The sequence below is a fragment of the Lycorma delicatula genome, chromosome 2 (genome assembly GCF_047948215.1).
Source record: "Lycorma delicatula isolate Av1 chromosome 2, ASM4794821v1, whole genome shotgun sequence".
Classification (NCBI taxonomy): domain Eukaryota; kingdom Metazoa; phylum Arthropoda; class Insecta; order Hemiptera; family Fulgoridae; genus Lycorma; species Lycorma delicatula.
In genome coordinates, this window is record NC_134456.1 from 178765219 (window position 1) to 178785654 (window position 20436).

The 20436-nt window shown below is 29.6% G+C and overlaps 1 protein-coding gene across 3 annotated transcripts in view; it reads left to right on the forward strand.

Moving 5' to 3' along the window:
* The window catches only part of NC2alpha (negative cofactor 2 alpha), a 48607-nt gene extending 37199 nt beyond the window's left edge, over positions 1-11408 (forward strand). For all 3 annotated transcript variants that reach the window (XM_075356777.1, XM_075356776.1, XM_075356778.1), the window contains one exon: positions 1374-11408. In XM_075356777.1, the coding sequence (XP_075212892.1) occupies positions 1374-1608 (235 nt within the window). In that variant the 3' untranslated portion in view covers positions 1609-11408. The remainder of the gene's footprint in view (positions 1-1373) is intronic.
* The last annotated feature ends 9028 nt before the right edge of the window (positions 11409-20436 follow it).

Sequence of the window (20436 nt, forward strand, 5' to 3'; positions counted from 1 at the left end):
AAATTTTAGCATATCATGATATCTACTGTGTAAATGTGAAAAAGTAAAATTTAAAAAAGCATTACTGAAGATAGGGCTTATGCCTGAAAGCACTTAATGAAAAAAGAATGTTCTTTAATTCTGTACTTTGTGCAATAGCTGAATAAGTTTTATATTATATAATTAGATACATATATATATATATATATATATATATATATATATATATATATATAATACATAACACACACAAGGTGCAGGATACCATGAAAACTAGTTATTGGAAATTAATATGGTAAGTTTAACTTATCTAATTAATGTGTTTTGATGGTTTATGTTTCATATATATATATATATATATATATATATAATTATGAAGAGTGTCTCATGAAGAGATGGAAAATATTCCATGACATGTTCTATAAATGAAAAGAAAAAAGTTCATATAAACTTGCATCCAGAAGCTCTTCATTTTCTATATACTTGAGAAAAATTTTGCCTTGATTTCTTCTGTTTCTAGAGTAAATTGAAGCTTACTAAAAGTCTTGGAATTAAAATTAAAGTTTAAATTTGATGGTTTCATATGTCTTTGCCCAGAAAAATTGAATAAAACAAGTTTCAGAATCTCTAGTATGTTTCTGTATTATATCTTCTCAAGTTTCTGTATCTCTAGTGGTGTTTGAAAATATTATAAAACAAAAAAAAAAAAATTGTGTTGTAAAACATAATTTTCTAGGTTTGACTATTACAGTATTCAGAGTTAATAGATTAACTTCATTAAATTTCCAGTAAACAAACATATTTTTTAGAAAATTTAATTCTGTACAAAAATCTATCTAAGTAAAGTCAAGTTAACATGAAAAAGAATTTAAGAATTTTGATTTTTATTTAAAATAAAACAGAACAAAACATGGCAGAATAATACTTTATTATAATTTTAAACCAAAACAAGGATCATTTTGATATTGGAAACTAGTTTCAAATAAAATATATTATTAAAAATAAATAAAAATTAAATAAGGTGATACAGTTTAGCAGTATTATTTAAATTTATATTATGTTATTTTGTAAATATTAAAAAAAAATAAAACTTCATTATTTAGAAGTAATTTTGAAGAAACAAATTGAAAAAATTTTTATTTTGTAATAAAAATTTTTTTTAGTTAGCAATATTAACAATTGAAATTTGTGTAATGCATTCGAATACTTTTACATGCTGTTAAATTGAAAATTACAGTGCCCTTGATTATCACTTCCTAAAATCTCTATCCAGCTTTCATCATCTGAATAAGCAAATTAGAATTTATATAGTATAGACAAATTTGAATTATTAAATAATTGATTTAAAATTAATTAAATAAACATGTTTTATTAATTTAAGATTTTTTTTTCAGTGGAGAAACTTTGGTTGGTGCAGAATATGAAGCTAGAATATTTCCAACCACAACAGTGTGCCAAAATTCAGAAGATGTTTATTCTGTTCGAATGAATCCAAACTTTTATACTGAAACACCACCTGTACAAATTAACAGCAGACCCAATCATTTTAGTAGCAGTCCATCAGCAGGTAAAAAAGAACGATCTTCTTCACCTCCGGTACTGGTTGTTGATGAAGATTATGATACATAGTGTGTGTATATATAATTGTTTATTTATTTATAGTATTTGCATCAGTGTATGTCTTTGTCATAAAGTGACTTTATTTTTGTAGTTGTGATCAGCGATCTACATTTGCAGTTTATTGTAATAGACGAATATATACTGCATCGACTGTGAAATATGGTATTAATGAAAATATTTAAAATTGTCATTTTTTCCACTAACTGATTTAAGAAAAGTATTGCTTAAAATTGTTCACTTAATGTAATATTTGTGTTGTTATTACAGTGGTATTTAAAATTTTTATTTTATTGCTGTTATCACTGTGAATTTGAGTTTTCTTTAACCAACAATGTGTACTTTTAATACAAACGTTAAATTTTTCTATTAAGGAGACTGTCAAGTTGCATAAGTGTGGAAGAAGTTTAGTTATATGTTTTTTTATTTTATTGGTTGTTTATTAATTTATCTTTTTAAGAAAGAAAAATTCCTCAATGTTTAAAAATGTTATAGATTAATTTATTTTACTTACTTTTCTATAAATGGTTATCTTATTGAAAGAATTATGCAAATAATAAATTACTGATGAATTGTGTTACATTAGGTACAGTAAATAAAGACATTTTTTTATAGTGAATCACTAATAACACGAAACTAGAGGAGGATGAATTCATTATTAAATATTTTGACATTAACAGGAATACAGTAATCTAGTTTCATTACCATGAATAGTAACATAACAAAACAGAACTAATACAACATTACAACAATACTCCTTGATAAATATTAACTGTAGGCAGATTAATTCTGCAGTACCTATTATGCTTTTCTCCTGCCTTCCCATTTGATATAGCAGTATGGCTAATTACTTATCCTTTTTTACTTTTTTTTTGTTTTGTTTAGAATACTCCTATTAAAAATATATTAGACTAATGTATAATATTCTAAATATTATAATATTTAGAATATTATACAGCTATGTTGGGAATACTCCCAACAGCTATTCCAAAGCAGTTTCCATGAATTAAATTTAAAAAATTAGCAAAAATATAATGATACATAGCTGTATTTATATTAGCTATGATACATAGCTGTATTTACTTTTAAAAGTTCTTGTTATTTTTTTGTTCATAACTGATTTATTTATTACAAGTACTTAGCTTATTTTATATTAAAATGTTAACACAGAACAGAAATGAATGGCAGATCAGTCAAATAACTGATGATAAAAAAAGTTGAGTTTTATTTTATGCTCTTCTTTGTAGATATTTTCAACTTTTTGCTACATTATTTTCATACTTTTATTTTGGACTTAATTATTGGATTTTTATTACGTGTAATAAAAATTTGGAACAATTTTCAGTTTTCATGTTAGATTTCATAGTTGTTTTAATGTTATTTTCAATAATTCATAATTACCTACTGTATAAGATTCTAGTACTGATTAAATTTAATTTGAAGCCACCACAGAGTGTGCAGGAATTTGGGTGTATAATACACAAATTAAACTGTGCTTACTCAGAAATTCTTTGATTATACAGTTTACAAAGTGAAAATAGTTTACTCATATGATCAGAAGGAAAATATTAAATAGCAAGTATTACTAAATATTACTATACTGCATACAATTAAACTATTATATTACTTATATGGTTTGAAGAAAATTAATTCTACCAAACAATAATTGATCTGGCAATAGTTTACAGTTAATTAACTATCCTCTGTTGTTATTATTATTATATTTTATGTAGTTCATCGTTAATGTTTATTAAAAATCAGCAGAAATGGAACTTATTTTCTTTCAAAACAAAGCATATAAGTGCACATATGTTTATGTGCACGTATATGTAAATATAATTAAACCAAACGTGGAAAAAGAGACCTTATCTTCACCTTGGCCATATTTGGGTTATTAGTGTCCCTGGAAAGAACACAAAATTCTGAACAAATTGATATAAAATTTGTTGAAGAATTCCAAAAACTGTTAAGTTACTACCAATTGAATTTACAGTTATAGTGTCTTTTGAGAAAAAGATTGTTAAGGTTTTGCAATATTTAGAGGAATATAAAAACATTACTCACCATCAGGATCGTAAGCAACTGTAATCATCTGAATGAAAATTTTGTGCTGATTTCAGATATATTATCAAAATTTAATTGTGGTTCATTCATTTGAAGCTGCAAGAAGGTAACTGTAGGCATGTTACAACAAAAACTGCTTGCGATTGTAATAAGTAATAATAATAGTGTTTAATTAAATATTTTCTAATTAGAAATTGAATTTATGTCAAACTAGTATTTACAACTTGAGTGCTAATACGTTAAAGAATTGATTTTTAAGAAAAAATTATCATTTTTATATATTAATACTAAAAATTATTTTGTTTTGTGTCATTGACGCTTTTGATGTGAGGATGCAGAAGTTGTAGCTGCTTCTTGTACCTGAATCTCAGCAATTGCTATTAATGGTACTGTGGTTCCAACAAGAGGTGGAGACCAAGATCAGGGCATAAAATATCTCTGCAATCTTTAACATAGTACCGATGAGTTTTATCAAAAAGAAACTTTTTTCTTTTATAAGATGATCCTGTTGAGAGAACGGCTCCAGGGAAGTCCACTTGACGCTCAGTCTCAGTTGTCACAGTGTGTTTTACAGGAGGAGATTTTACTAACTTCTTTGTAGAAATTACCCTTTTGTTTCATAAGAAAAACAGAAATGGTCGAACTGTGTGATATTTTTTTTAATTTTCCACTCTTTATTTTTAAAATATGTTGGCCAGTCATAAACAAAAATATCTCTACTTTCACTGCCTTGATTACAGGTTGGTGTAAACCAGATGGGGTAGAACTTGATACAGTTTCTGCTAGCTGTGCCAGTGAATGCTTTTCCTTTACAAAATTTCTGTTTCATCAGGCCAAATGCCCAGTCGCAATTAAAACTAAATATGATGTCAGAATGTTATTTTTATTCTGAGCCACACAGTTTTCAGCATTTATATGTAGTTGTTTCTCACAAAGACTATGTTGTTCTAGATAGTGATGCAGATAGCTTACCACAATGTTTGAGTCTTTGGAAGTATTGGCTGCTCTAGGAATTAAAAAATTATGTTGTTTTTTTTTTTTATTGTCATTCATGATTCTAAACACCCCAACCTTGCATGGTGTTAGAAAGTAAATTGGTCTGGGTTCCAGGGAATCCTGTTGTGCATAGTCAAAACTATAATCCACGCTACTGTCGTTCAAATTGGGTATATAACCTTCCCATCATTATTTTTCTGGATTAGTAATTCCATAGTTTCATCAGGATTTTTTCTTTAATTCATCCAAAGTATTTTTAATGACTGATTTACAAAGTGTCCTTTTTACAGATACAATATCAAGTGGTCCTGGCATTTTTTTAAGAAGGCTTCTTTCTCGACTTCAGTGCGACCACAAAGTTTATCAAACGAAATCATGCTTTTCTGATAAAATTCAAAAGGTCAGTTTTGTGGACACATTATTATAATGTCAGGGTAGAAGTCCCTCTATGTATCTAAAAATGAAGTGTAGCCTCCACTCTGTTCACTTAACTGCTGACAAATATTTTTGTACTTCTCATAAATTTCAGCCTTTGTTTCAGAAGATGGTAGCAATTTCACAATATTTTTGTGGCTAACCTACCTGGCATGAAAAATACCAACTCCTAAGCATAATTTCTTAAAAACTATATAATTCTTTCAATCATGTCCTGAGGGAAAGTATTCTTTGGTGCGTTTATAATTTTTATGAAAAGTTTGTTCCATACCACGTTCTTTAAAATGTTTCTTCAATTTTTTAAACTACCTTATTTTTATAGCATGGGCTACAAAGAATACTCTCACATACACTGATGAGCTAATGTGAAAGCCATTCTCAATCTTTCTTGCTGTTTCTTGCTTCTTTCACCCCCTTACTAGTTTTAATCTCATTTTTTGTTCTGCAAATACCTCAAGATAGTAATATCAAGCACATTCATCCATCCTGATTATAATCATAATGTCTGCTTTCCAAATTGAAACCAAGAAGTTCATCTACAGTGAAAGCTTTATTCACTTTTTTTTACAACACCCTTCAATGTAATTACTTCTGATCTCTGGCTCATCTTCCAAAATCCTTTCTTCTTGGATTATACATTCCTGCAGAATAAAAATTAAACATAATACTGTTTTTGTGGGTGAATTCAGAAAGTTCATTTTTACAGAAATGACAGAAAAGTTAAACTTACTCAGAGTAGAACATCTCCCTCTTCTTCCATATCTCCAACAACTGGTAATTGTGCAGCATTTTCTGTTATTTCTGCTGTTTTAATCCCAATGCTGCTACTTCTTCAACTAAATCAATCAGTTCATCCAGATTTTCAAATTCCTGTAGAACATAAACAAAAACCACTATTAATTTTATTTTACTTTTAAAATATGTAACATTACAATCAACTTTTGTAGTAAAAGCAGAATCAAGTAATACAATAAGATAATACCCTTTCATGGGATAAAAACAGGATCAGTGAAGGGAGCTAACAGCAAAAGATCATGCTCAGATTGGAAGCTAATACCACTGACATTCAAAAGTAAAATAATACAGCTCAGTGCACTGCAAACTTAAGCGAATTCTTTCCTATGTACTGCAACCATATGTTTCATTTACTAATACTTTTTTTTTATGCCATAAATTTGTACAAGTGGCTGGTTTTAAAGTAATATAACCTAATCTAATGTAATCTAGACTAAACGAAAAATATACTTGAACCAACCTGAACAGTAGGTATTTGGTGTAAGTTAAATTCCTGAATTTCATTGGCTTCATTTTGCAGATGTTCAGCTAGAGGTTCCATAATTTCCTTGTTGAATTCATCTTCCGAGTTGTCTGAACTGGTTGCACCCCCACAAAAAATAATCCTCATAAACCTTCCTAAGGTCCTCTGGCACATTTACAACCCAATGGTTGTTATTATCTTCCATATTTCAGATAAAACAGAAACTGAAAATTATTGTAAACAGTATATTGTAACTAACTTATTCAACAAACAATGGTAACAGCACCAAACTGAACACTCAACAGCTGATAAAGTAGCTGTTCATAGTCAAATAAGTAGTAAAAGAAAAATTTTAATAAGTAATAGTTTCATAAAAGTATACTTTCATAAATAATAAATTAGAAAAAAAAGTAGAAATAAAATAAAACAATACCTACTCTTAAAACAAGTATTTTTTATACAAAGCAGCCAAAAGAGACCTTGTCTTCACCTGTGTAAATCATATGACTGAAGTTAAGGTCCCTTTTGCATTTGGTGTAAGGGTTCACAAAAATAACATTTTTCACTATCTAATGTTGTAATACATGAAATGAATGAGATTGTAGTTGTTTAGAATGAATGTAAGTAGCAGTTTTTGCAGAAACCTAAAAACCACATTTTTTGACCTGAATCACTAAAAACAGCTGTACTGATAATTCCACTTGGGAAAAATAAGGTCACTTTTCTTGCGTTTGGTCACTTACAAACATTCATACAATCATCATATGACCATTGTATGTTTGCATGTGTTAGTTTATGATTGCCATCCTTGTAGTATAAAAAAAAAGTACAAAATATTTAATAAATAAGGAATCATAAATTATTTATAATCTTATTGTACAATTTAGGCTACTTTAATTGTTATTGTTGTCGTTGTTATTGTTATTAGAATTGTATCATAGGGAAATTGCATTAGTATTATTTTTAATGTGGTCCTTTACATTAGTGTGTTATGTATGATACGTTTTGTTTTATTTTACTTTAATTTTAAGCTGGGTAAAGATACATGTTATTTTAGAGCTGAGAATATTATTGAATGACTTTGACATATACATTTTCATTCTTCTTGACAGTTTGTAACATATGTGATAATAATAAGTAAATTTTGACTGCAAGCCAAATTATTTTTAAACATCCTGATGTGGCAACAATACTGTAAAATACTAGTATTTATGTAATGCTTGCAGTAAATCACCATATACTGTTTATATCACCATTACTCTGTGGGTAATGGCAGGATCTTAATTATTTAGAATTTTAATTATTTCATAGAAAGTTTAGAACAATCAATTTATAAGTTTTTATTAAAACTAAAAGTTATGGAACCAATTAAAAATAAGATATTCCTTTCCAAATAATTAAATAGGCTTGTGATGATAATTTGCAATGATAAATGTAATTAAATTAAGTAATGTATAAATGAGTTAAATCTTATTGCTGCAAATAAAAATTAAGTTGCATTATTTGTTGATTTTTGGAACAGTATTACCATCACCTGCTATTTTTTAAATGGTTTGTTAACTAGCAACTACAATTACAGTCTATATATATTCTTTTGTATTCCATCAATTTAATATTAGTTAATAAAATGAATTCAATTTTTTAATTGACCTTTTGAATACTGCCATTGAATTTTTAATGCAAAGCTAATTACATAAAATATGGAAAGAAATTTAATTTTCTGTTTAGTATACCGTGATGAAGAGACAGATCCAACTAAGAGTTAAAAACTAGTACAAAATGTCTAAGCAGTTAACTGGATGTAAAATTAAACTACAACTAAGATGAATGATTCTAAACCACTGTAGCTTAGAAGTGTCAGACTACTTTACATTTAAAAAATATTTATTGGGAGAAAAGCAATAGTTTACATGTATAAATTAAATTTCAAAATAAAATATTTTTAGCAGTCAGTAATTAAATGATTTATTTTACTGTAATATTGGAAATAGCTTATTTTAATTACTTTATGAGTAGTAGGTTGTTTATATTGTAAAAAAAAGAATTATATTGTAATTTAAAATTTTGTCAGGAAACCAATGTGATTTATCTTGATGCTTAAATTAGGCTACTGTTATTATTTAGGTAAACTGAATTCCATATTCTATTAAAAATGAAGCGTGATGTAGCTGTTGCTAGATTTTTTAACATATTTAGAAGTTTTAGTTTTTTTATGTCCTAGCTGCAGCAGTATTTAGTTTATAAAGAAATCTTTTTTATATAATAATTAGATTTGGTTTGGGTGCAAGTTTACTTTTATTTTTTTTATTGTAATGAAACCTTTTATAGAAAATATTGTGAAAAATGGAAAATAGAGGGATCAAAAAAATTATTTAATAATATATAAACTGAAAAAAAAAAATAGTATTAAATACTTTGTTAATTTAATACTTCATAATAATACAATAATTATTTTATACTTTTTGATTTCAACCAGTAGGAAACTATTATTCAAAATTTGCAAATATGTAATTATACATTAAAACTGCTTTCAGGCAGCACTCATGTTCAGTAACAACTGCTATAATTGATGATGTTTGCCAGTAATGGTTCTGGTTTCTAAACAGTGACATTTATTAAACAGCAACTGTTATACCAGGATTTGATTTGTCCCAGTTGTTATGAGACCTCTTTGACAAGATATTTAATCTAACTTTTCATTGTATAAAATTATGACAATAAAATTGGAATAAATAGGTTTGTGGAGGTCAGTGTAACAAAATTATTTAAACATAAACCAACTTATATAAGGTCAGAGTTCATGTAAGAATTTCCTTAGTTTAATGGTGTCATAAATGTATTATAGTGTCAGTGATCTTATAAAATATTTAGAAAAAATTAAAGTTGTTTTTAAATTAATTTACTGTTTACATCTTTGAAGAATTCCTTTCCCCTCCCAGTAACAGTTAGTTGTAGGTTTAGAGTTTAAGTATAGTGTAGTCAAGTTTTCTTGATTCTATTTTCAGTAAAATTATAGATGAATGTGTAAAACATTTTCTTCAACATAAATCCTTATGAAGTTGTTGTCTATACTGACAGTGCCAATGTAATTACAACAAACTATGGTTATTAACTTATATTTTTCATGGGGTAAAACACAGGGCTAGCAAAAAAACATATTTTTTATAGCATAAATTTATTATTCCAATTGATTGAGATAGCAGTTTTTATTGGTTGCTGCATTATGCGACGATCGCTATCTATTTAAATCTTGATAACATCAATTCTCTACCACTTTTTACTTTAGTGTAAATATTGATAGGTTTGTCTTCTGATTATTGAATTTTTTAATCATAAATGAAATATCTTTGATTTAATTTTTCAGTATAAATATCATATATTTCTGACTTAATGTCTTGTCATTCAAAACTGTACTATAAATAAGGGGAGAATTTGATAATGTACCCAAAGAATTGCTCATCTTAGAACTCCAGGCATTGTAGAGTTACTAGAGAGGCCCTCCTAACCTTATAAAAAAAAATCCTACAGGAACTAAGTTCAAAATTGAACATATTATTGAACTAGTATAATTTGTTAAGTACATCAAGATTTTGAACTAACACATGACTACATCCCAAGAACAGTACTGCGTAAATGAAAAATTAGAGAGAAATTTTTGTGGTAGATTTTTAATTAAGAAAAGCACAAGGTATGTGGGAAGCTTTTTTGAGATTATAATCATAGAAAAATCATTGCAATTGAATAAAGTTGTCTTGCTAACTTTCATTTTCACAGAAAAGACATTTGATAATGTTACTGGAATATTATGTTTGAATTGTTCAAAAAAATTATAGAAATTGAAGAATAATTCTGTGGGTGTACAAAAGCTAAAAAAGCTCTCATAGATCTACAAGCACTGCCAAGCAAAAATATCAAAGAGAGATCTGACTTTAATGGCTAAGAGAAAATAATTCATTTAGTAATGTATGAGTATAACATTTTATTAATTAATTTTAATTACTTTGTGTTTCACTTTTCATGGACGGGTTCTTTCTGATTAATTCTTCCTTTCTCATCATTATTTTTTTATCATGTCAGTTTTTGAAATGCTTTTATTGTTATTTTTGTTAATGTAACAAAATAACAGCAAAATAGCATGAATAACAGCATATTCAATTTAATGAAAAAGCCAGCAAGAAATCACTTAATTTCTCATTTTTCCCACAAGGCCTGACTGGGATGCTTTTTATTTTTGAAGAATGGCTGTCATTTTTAGGAATGCTTGCATTTCAGTCAGGTTGCCTACATTTCTAAGATTATGGTACATAGAATACATGTTTAGTGTTAACATTTATGTACAAAAAAAATTCACCCTACTTTACTAGTCTTTTAAAACACAGTTATTACTAGCAGAAGAAGTTTAATCTTTAAAAATGAATTACAGTACACAAACCTTTTTTAAGGATATTGAAATGATGTAATAATGTGGTGTGTATTCATTGGGGTAATTTAATAAATTATACACAAACAGTAAGGAATTCCTATAAATATAGTTCACCTGTAATAAAATGCAAATATTTTCTTGCAAATTGACAGCTCCTTGGTTATTAATGTATTTTATGTTGTAAATTATCAATTATTTAAAATCATAAATTATTAAATATAAATATAGTAAATACATATTTTTAAATTGTGTAGTAAACTAGTTGTTTTCTTTACAGTTAAGATATATTGATAAAGTTTCAGTTATAAGTGTATTGTTTTTACTGTATTGTTTTAACACAGCAGTTGAGATAAGAAAATTAAAAATTACAATTAATTAGACTGTTCGTTATGTAAATTAATTTAATTTAATTTTTTTTTCTTTAATTAATTTATGTATTGGCTGTAAGTAATTTATACAGTGTACTGTTTTTAAATTAATGTATGTGTAATTGTGTACAATTCATTTCATTTGACTGCACAAATTATTTTGTAATTATTAAAGTTTATTTTTTATTTCTAAAAATAAATATAAATGTAATTCCTTGTGTAATTTGTTATTTTTTTATCAGTTTAAATAAAGAGGTATTCATTTCAACCTGCAATCCTCTTATTTTCTCCTTGTTTATTTGTAAACATCTATACTGCTGAGAACAATAGAATTGATTTATGTAGATATTTTTGTTGAGAGTGTGTGCCGTTCTTTAGAGATGATTATATGTGTAACTAATAAATTGCTAACTATAAAAATTGACCCTTGAAACCCATTTCAAGGGCGAAGAATGAAGGATTTAACAACAGCCTGTCATGGGTGAAAATGGATGATTTGATTGAAAAAGTTGACAAAAAATTTCAAGAAAACTGGCACTTCATTGTCTTTGATGTTTCACAATCTTTGATTTATGGAAGTTTTGACTCAAAAATTGGGCTATAAAAAGATATGTGCTTGGTAAAAAACTAGGCCGAAGATGTAAACCGACATACTTCTTGCTGCAGCATCACGAAAATGAAATTGATGAATTATTTGATCACATGATACTAGAGATGAAACCTGGAATTCTTATTCGAATGGTAAGACAAAGCAGTGGCAGTATTCGTCATCTAGACCAAAAAAGTTCAAATAATAATGTTTAGAAAAGAAACTTAATGGCTACTATTTTTTTGGGTCTAGGGTGTCTTGCTTGTCGAATTAAGTGATCACAGAAGTACTATGAATGGAAATATGTATTGTGAAAATTAAAAATCTAAGAATAGCTGTAATGAAATAAATGACATGGTATGCTATCCCGCAAAGTTTTGTTTTTGCATGACTGCCTGGTCACACTGTAAATCAAACAGCGAGGCGATTGGAAAATCTTCAAACACCCTGTAGCCCTGATTAAGTTCCCAGTGATTACTTTCACTTTCTTCACCTTAAACAGTGACATGAAAAATAGTTTTACCAAGTGGTTCAAGTTCCTGGTGGGAGAATTTCTTGAAGAATGAATGTAGAAGCGAGTGAATCACTATGAAAAATGTGTTAAGGTAGCTATGTAAAAAAGATAAATATTACTACAACAACATTAAATAATGCGTAGTAAAGACCACACATAAAAAACTGCATTTATTTATGCTTTACATTTATGCTACATTTAGTTTTTATGGTTTAACTGTAAGTTTGTTTTTATTTTAAACTGGATCTTTCTTAAAAAACAGGCCTTGTATTATTAGCTCTTGAATAATCTACCAAAATAATGACCTTTCTGGAGGAAATCTTGTACAAATATTCTATTCTTGCCATCTGTTAACTCTTTCTTATTTTTCTTAGTTCTCTGTTTCTAAGTATTTACATTTCTGCTATTAACACATTTTGGATTCATAAAATTTTCTTTTTGCTACATCTCTTATGATTAATATGTTTCTTTCTGCTTCACTTCATCAATAAAATTTACTGTTAATTTTATTTCTAGAAATTGAACACATTTTGCATCTCTAAATGGCTTGATTTAATAGAAATTTAAATTTTAAATAAAATGATGGGTATCCCACTCATAAACTAAAACTTTTTATTTTAAAATGTACCCTTATTCTGAATTAGTATTATATGGTTTTGTATATACGAATATATTTTACAGTTTTTGAGATACAGGTATTTTTTGTGTATATATACACCAGTGGTGGCTCATAGCTAAAATTAGTGGAGGTGCTGCGCCAGAAAAAATTTTTCTGGGCCTTTTTAAGGCCATGGTTAAAGTTTTATGTAAAATAAAAGAACCGAAAAAAAATCAATCAAATAGAGTAGCTGGAAGCAGGATAATAATCTAATTCTATAGTTCATCACATTCAAGAATATGGTGCACATTGTGCTTAAAATCCGTATTCAGTTTAACCAAATAAGTAATAAAATGTCAGTACAGATAATATTTTTTAGTATTACTAGATAACTTGCTTTAATAAAATGTTCACTTAAAAACACTATAGTCCAATGGTGTTTAATTTAAATTTCTATGTACACAGAAACAAATACATAATTAGTTTTTACTAATTACCTTCTCTTTTGCCCTTCCAGTGTGTTTTTGGACAGATTTGGCAATCAATGAGCCCTTGCTTTCTGCTACCTTCTGATCATAAAAAAACAACTAAACCACTTTCAAATTCCTTCCACCAACTAAACTAGAAATGGCAATGAACAAGGAATGTTCCATACACATGCAGAGTAAAAAAAACTAGCTTCCACCAACATGCCACAGTTGGCACTGCAGGAGTGACAGTGCTCTCTCTCGCTTGTGTGTAGCTTCCTATGTGTGCATGTGCACAACAGCCAAACACCACATCACTGGTGGAACTGTGATGCACACAGTTCCACATAAAGATTTTTGTATATTTTTTATAAAGTGGGGGATGGCTACTGACATTAACCTTAAGGATTATATATTATACAAGAATAAAAGAAAAAATGACTCATTATATTAAATATTATCAATAAGGGGGGTGCTGCAGTTCCACAGTGCCTATATGCGACCTGCCACTGACTGAGACATATAACAAATGTGAAGGATTGGCCCTCCAAGAAAAACTGCAACAATATACCATCTTATCCAGTTGTAATTCATGTTCAGAGATTTTGATTTTTAATCTAAAAGGATTCAGTGCTGTCGGTATTTACCATGAATGGTATGATATTTATGGGCCTACAGTAATGAATGAAAGGTATTATTAATTATATTTTATTAAGTTTCACAAAGAGTTTGAGGTCTACTGTTCGTTCAGTTGTATGAATCTTGTTGAACAAGTGAATGAAAAAGTTAAATAAAACAAACTCGCAGTTAGCATGCTTGAAAAATTGCAGTGGAATTTCCTTGTATTTCAAATAGTTCAGTTTCTAGAACTTCTGAGAACTATTCATGTTTAGAAGATTCAGCTTTTCTGATAAGATTTTTTTTTATCATCCCCATTTTCTGCTAGTGATTTATCTTTTTGTTTTACATCTAAAAGTGGCCAAGCTTTATAACTGTTGAAGGAGACAAAGAAGCAAAAAACATCAAACTAAGACAATTTTTATAACCAGGGTATAAAAAATCTTGCTTCTTGATGTGAAAAATGATTAAGTACAAATAAAATAACTTGAACTGTTACCAATTGAAGAACTGTTATCAAAGGCATCACAAGTAAATTCAAGAAATCTGTTGCATATTCTAGTCTTCAATCACCCATTTGACCTAATCTACACAATAAAGTTTTGAATCTGTTCCAGTTCCACAAAAGCATGCAATTTAGAAGAAAATGTTGATGAACCAGAAGGCTAGAGTGATTTAGAAAGTTATGAAAAAGATCCAGAATTCCGAAGTTAAAAGGCTGGGACCTCCTCAAAAGTAGCACTAAAGTACATTTTTTCTATGTTAGACAGCAAGAATTTCTCCATACAAGATATGTGTCCTACAATGATGTAGACTCTTTATTGGAATTAATATCACATCACCACAATTACACAGAATACAACTGTTAACAGATTCCACTAAAACAATTTTAAAAGTTCTCTACAACAGAAAGAAGAAATCATCAATTCCTCTTGCTTATGCATTAGGCAGCACATTGAAAGAGATGTATGACAATATAAAATTTTTAGTAACGATTTTAGCAATTCCATAGGTTATACAAGTACTATTGTTTCTTGTGCAAGGGACAATAAAAACCACTACATAAAAAAGGACTGGTCCAAGAGAGCTGTCGCTGGGGTGGAAAAATGCTATCTGCCAAGCTTTTGTGAGCATGAAGAATGTTAATCTTCCACCATTATATATAAAACCTTGTTTGATGAAAAATTTTGTTAAAGCAATGGATCATATTGGCCAAGGCAACCTTAAGAGCAAGTTTCCCATGATAGGCGAGGCGAAAATCAAAGAAATATTTGTTGGACCACAGAAACATAAGTTAATGAAAAATTTGGACTTTGAATGAATCTGAAAAAGCAGCATACCAGGCAGGTCTAGTGATAAGTCGTCATCACAAATTACCTGTTTTTGAAGTCGACAGTTCAAATCTTAGTAAAGGCAGTTACTTTTATATGGACTTGAATACTAGGTTGTGGATACTGGTGTTCCTTGATGGTTGGATTTTCAATTAACCACACATCTCAGGAATGGTCAACCTGAGACTGTACAAAACTACACTTCATTTACATTTATACATAATATCAATCTCTGAAGTAATACCTTACAGTGGTTCCAGAGGTTAAAGAGAAAAAGCAGCTTGGGTGTTGTTTCAAAATATTGTTAAATCATTCCAGGGTAAAAAGGAAGGCTGAGAACTACATAGAATTGCTGAGTGAATTCCTTGAAAAGTATAAAAAAAACTGGATGCAATGTGTCAAAAAATATACATTTTGATTAGTTTTCCATCTGACCTTGGCAGTACAGATGAGCGTAGTGAACACTTTCACCAGGATATATCAAGGATGGAAACACTACCAGAAAAAATGTAGCCTGAATATACTTGCCAATTACTGCTGGGGACTGAAAAGGGAATTCAACCAGAAGTTGAATTCAGGCGAAATTAAAGAAAAGCAAATAGTTTAAGATAATATCATCCTATAGGTTATATAATTCCTTAAAAAATCAGGTTTTCAGATTTTGAAGTGCAAAAAATATGTAAATGTAACTTATTAAATGCATGTAACAAAAATAATTTTTTTTAGGCCAGTGAAACTAATGGTATTTTTTTAATATGCAGTACCATGAAGTCTAACATTACAGAAAAGTACTTTTTTTTTACAGATCACCACAATTTTCACCAACCTAATTATTTTTATTCAAGAGTAAAATAAAGTTACTGAATTCACTATTACAACAGTTGTGGTCACATAGCCAGCCGATGTTCTTGTAGGTGGCAGCTACCATTGGATGGCTGTCTTTTGCCAGAACCGCTTCTGTCCATTGTACTTTGCTGTTCAGGTGACATGACATTTGCTGTACTGATAACATGATCCACATGAAACGATGATTAAAATTTAATTTACTGGTTTTACATCTGCTGGCAAACAACGAAGATCCCTCAGCACCAGAGTTTGACGATTTACTATCTAATCTTGCCACATTTACGGGAGGTTCGTCAGCCATCTCCATAATTTATGTACGGCTTCTTGACATGTTTGGATAAAGGACTCAGGTAACTGATTCAATGGTGTACTTGTCGCAAGACCTCCAGCCCCGACCAGGCTATGCAAACGCTCAGTCTGAAGGAAAACCCCAGTAAAGCGGCCGATAGCGTCCTGATCGACCGCACGTATACGATGATGTTCTGTGACTGACTCGTAAGCTCCGTCGTCCTCAAGCGCAATCTGATCATCTAGGCCGACTGGCGGTCTGTTATTAATAGGATTACCGAGACCACGGTAATTGTGGCTGGGAAAATTCATATTAACCGGTCATATCGACCGGCGTCTATTTATGTTGTAAATAGACGCCTCATATGCGAGAAGGCAACGAGCAATATCGGAAGACCGATCGGATGCCTGAACAAGACATTGGGATAATGATAGGCCTGCTCACATGTATCCAATTAAACTGATCTGTCATTTGAACAATTCATAATTCCTTTAACAGAACACATGGACCTAATGAATAAAGATCAGTAATTAATTATAAAACTGAAACCAAACAATGTATGTCTCAAAAGAATAATGTTCATAAATGTTAGCAGCTGTGCGTTTAATTTAGTTACCTATTGTAAATGAACTAAAGAGAGAGTAAGTTATTTATTACCTTCTCTGAAGTCTATGTAGTACTACATATTTTTTGTTTCTAGGAATTACAATGTTCATAAAAATAATGTGAAAAATTATTGTCACTGTAACAACTTTATCAACACTTATTCTTAATAAAAGATTATGCAGTAACAGTATTAATTAAAAAAGCTCAATTTCAGAATGTAATTTGATTCTGCAGTTTACATATATGGTGACAATGGCTGTCACTTGTTAATGTTATTATATTGGAAGGAATTGAAAAAAAAATACAGTATGATTATTCATAAACTCAAAATAAAGCGTATTTGCTACTTTGTTCCCTTCACTAAAACATATGTTAGTATGAATGTATTTATTTCTTTTCTACTGTTCCATTCCACGTCGAGCCATCCGGAGCTGCGATCTGGTGGGTGCTAGCGCTCACCGGCGAGTGATTAAAGTCATACGAAAGTCGTACGATCTTTCTACGTCAGAATCCCGCGCAGTGCGGTCGTGTTTTCATTTCAGTTCAAGGGGACTCATAGTTTCTTGTTAATATTCGAGTTCAATTATGACTAAAGTGTCGCACATTCTTAAGTTTAATGTAACAATTGTAATTCAATCAAAATGTCAAGGGTGACAAGAAATTAAATATAACGATTCAAGAACATAGCATTGTATCATTTCATCATCTACCATATCTTCAAAAATACAGTCCACACTAGTTCTAAATTCTACCATATCTCTTTATGGTCTTCCGTCACCGGATCAAGTGGATCGAGGCGTCGCCAGATTCACAAGGCAGGATTCGTAAGGTCGGATCAAGTCGCTGGATCAAGCGGTATTTATAATTTATTTATAAGCAGTGTTAAATAAAATTATTACTGTTTCATAAAAACCGTGCGAACACTAATTTCATAGAACAGTGTATTAAAATATTTAACAGTGTATAAAATTAAATATATTCAAAAGGGTTGTAACAGACAGTTACTCGCAAGACTAGAACGACAGCAGATATATAAAGCATATGGTAAGCTTCACTTGTTAGAACTGTACGGCGTACGCACGCAGTTCAAGTTTCGTATTGTTCGTCGACCTGAGGATTGGTGGACGCTAGCTGATAGAATCGTATCGAATATACATTCAATCTATCTTGCTTATTCAACTTTAGTCATAGACAATAATCTAACAATAGTACTTTGTATTCAACCTTATCTACTTTTACTATTATTATTTTATAATAATTTCATTTCTTATAAATTTAATATTATCTATGTTAATATTGTAATTCCAGTAAAAATGGAATTTAAAGATTTAATTAAGAAACGAGGTATTGCGAAAAACTACATAGTAAAATTAAAAATATTCATTAATAATTTTAATTCCGAATCAGACGATTATGATCTATTCACTATAAAATTTTATAAGCTATTAGAATACGAAAAAACGTTTTTGAAGTTCAATCTGAAATAGAATTGCATAAAGATGCACAGATAAAGATTTAGAGAATGCATTAATGAATCTAAATATCAATCATTTAGAATTTATTATAATACAATTAATTACTCAAAATTTGAATTTAAATACTTTAAAGGACTGGGAGAAAACATTAGAAGGTAATAAATTACCGAAGTTAGAACAACTTATTTCTTTCTTAGAATCTAAGCATAAATTACTTCAATCCAGGGACACAATTCAAAGTAATGAAAAAGTGCAGCCGTCTAATGTAGGCTTTAGCAGCAAATATATGATTATTCAAAACCTAGTTCTAATAAAATCGTATTTTATGTAAGTAATTCTAATAATTTTATGTGTGTATTATGTAAAACTAATAATGATCAATTGTATCAATGTGATAATTTTTCTAAATATGAAGTTAATGAAAGAAAAACATTTGTATTTCAGGAAAAATGATGTCTTAATTGTTTAAGTAAACAGCATATTGTGAAAGATTGCCCAAGCAATCGTAAATGTAAAAAATGCTCACGAAAGCATCATACACTAATTCATTTAGATAAAACGCTGCAAGATGCAGCAAACAAATCTTCCAAGCCGAATCAATCTCCACCGTTCATACTGTACTTTAAAATCAGAACCTAACAAGTTTGTTTTACTTGCAACAGCTGTAGTTGATGTCAAGGATAAACAAGGTTTCATTCAAGCCAAGGTTTTACTTGATTCTGCTTCGATGATTTCATTTTGTACTAAAAGGTTTGCTGCTAAAGTTGGGCTTCAAACCAAACCTGTTTTAATGCCGATTTCAGGTATTAGTAATGCTGTTACTCAATCTAAATTAAGTGTAATTTAAATATTAATTCTAGGTACGAAAATTTTAATTTTAATTTGAAATTTCATGTACTGCCATCTATTACAGGGTTGTTACCGAATGATTTTATAGACGTAACAGACTGGAAAATTCCTTGTCACCTTTTTCTTGCCGATCCTTATTTTAATATCCCTGGGCAAATCGATATTCTTTTAGGTGCTCAACGTTATGTTTCTTTGCTTAAGTCTGTCCAATCAACTCATAATTCTAATCATACCATACTTCAAGAAACTCGTCTTTTTTTCATAGTCTCTGGTCAAATCCCTACTAAACCTATCAAACGGAAAAATAATTCAAATTCAGTATCACTTCTTGTTAGTAATGAACAACTTTCCTCTCAAATAGAGTCATTTTGGAGATCTGAAGAGATCGAAAATCGTTTACCGACTAAGGAGAAATCTTTCTGCGAAAAACATTTCGTTGAAAATACCTTTCGTAATGACCAAGGGAAATTTGTTGTAGCTCTCCTCGTAAGGGAAACTGTACTTTAGGAGATTCGTATGAGAATGCAAGGCATCGTTTCAATTTGTTACATCGTAGATTCCAGAAAAATGCTAAACTTAAGGAAGATTATTTCCATTTCATGAAGGAATATCAAGAACTAGATCACATGCAACCAGTAGATTCGCCTCAGTTAAGGCTCCATCTGAAACCTTTTATTTCGTAAATCTTCCACCACTACCAAAACCAGAATAGTATTTGACGGTAGTGCAAAAACTTCAAACGGCCGATCACTCAATTCAATTCTTGCTACAGGTCCAGTAGTGCAACAAGATTTATTTTCAATTATAATTCGTTTCAGAACTCATACCTACGGGCTGTCAGGAGATATTCTAAAAATGTAACGACAAATTCTCATTAATCCTAAAGATTTTCCATTGCAAAGAATCCTCTGGTAGGATAATAACTCATCAATCATTCCATACAATTTGCAAACAGTTACTTACGGTTTAGCACCTTCAAGTTTTCTAGCTACGAGATGTTTGATCGAAATTTCTAATCAAAATGAAGCCTCCTTTCCTGAAGCTTGTCGATCAATCAAGCAAGATTTTTATGTCGATGATTTGCTCACTGGTTGTGACAACATTGATCAGTTAA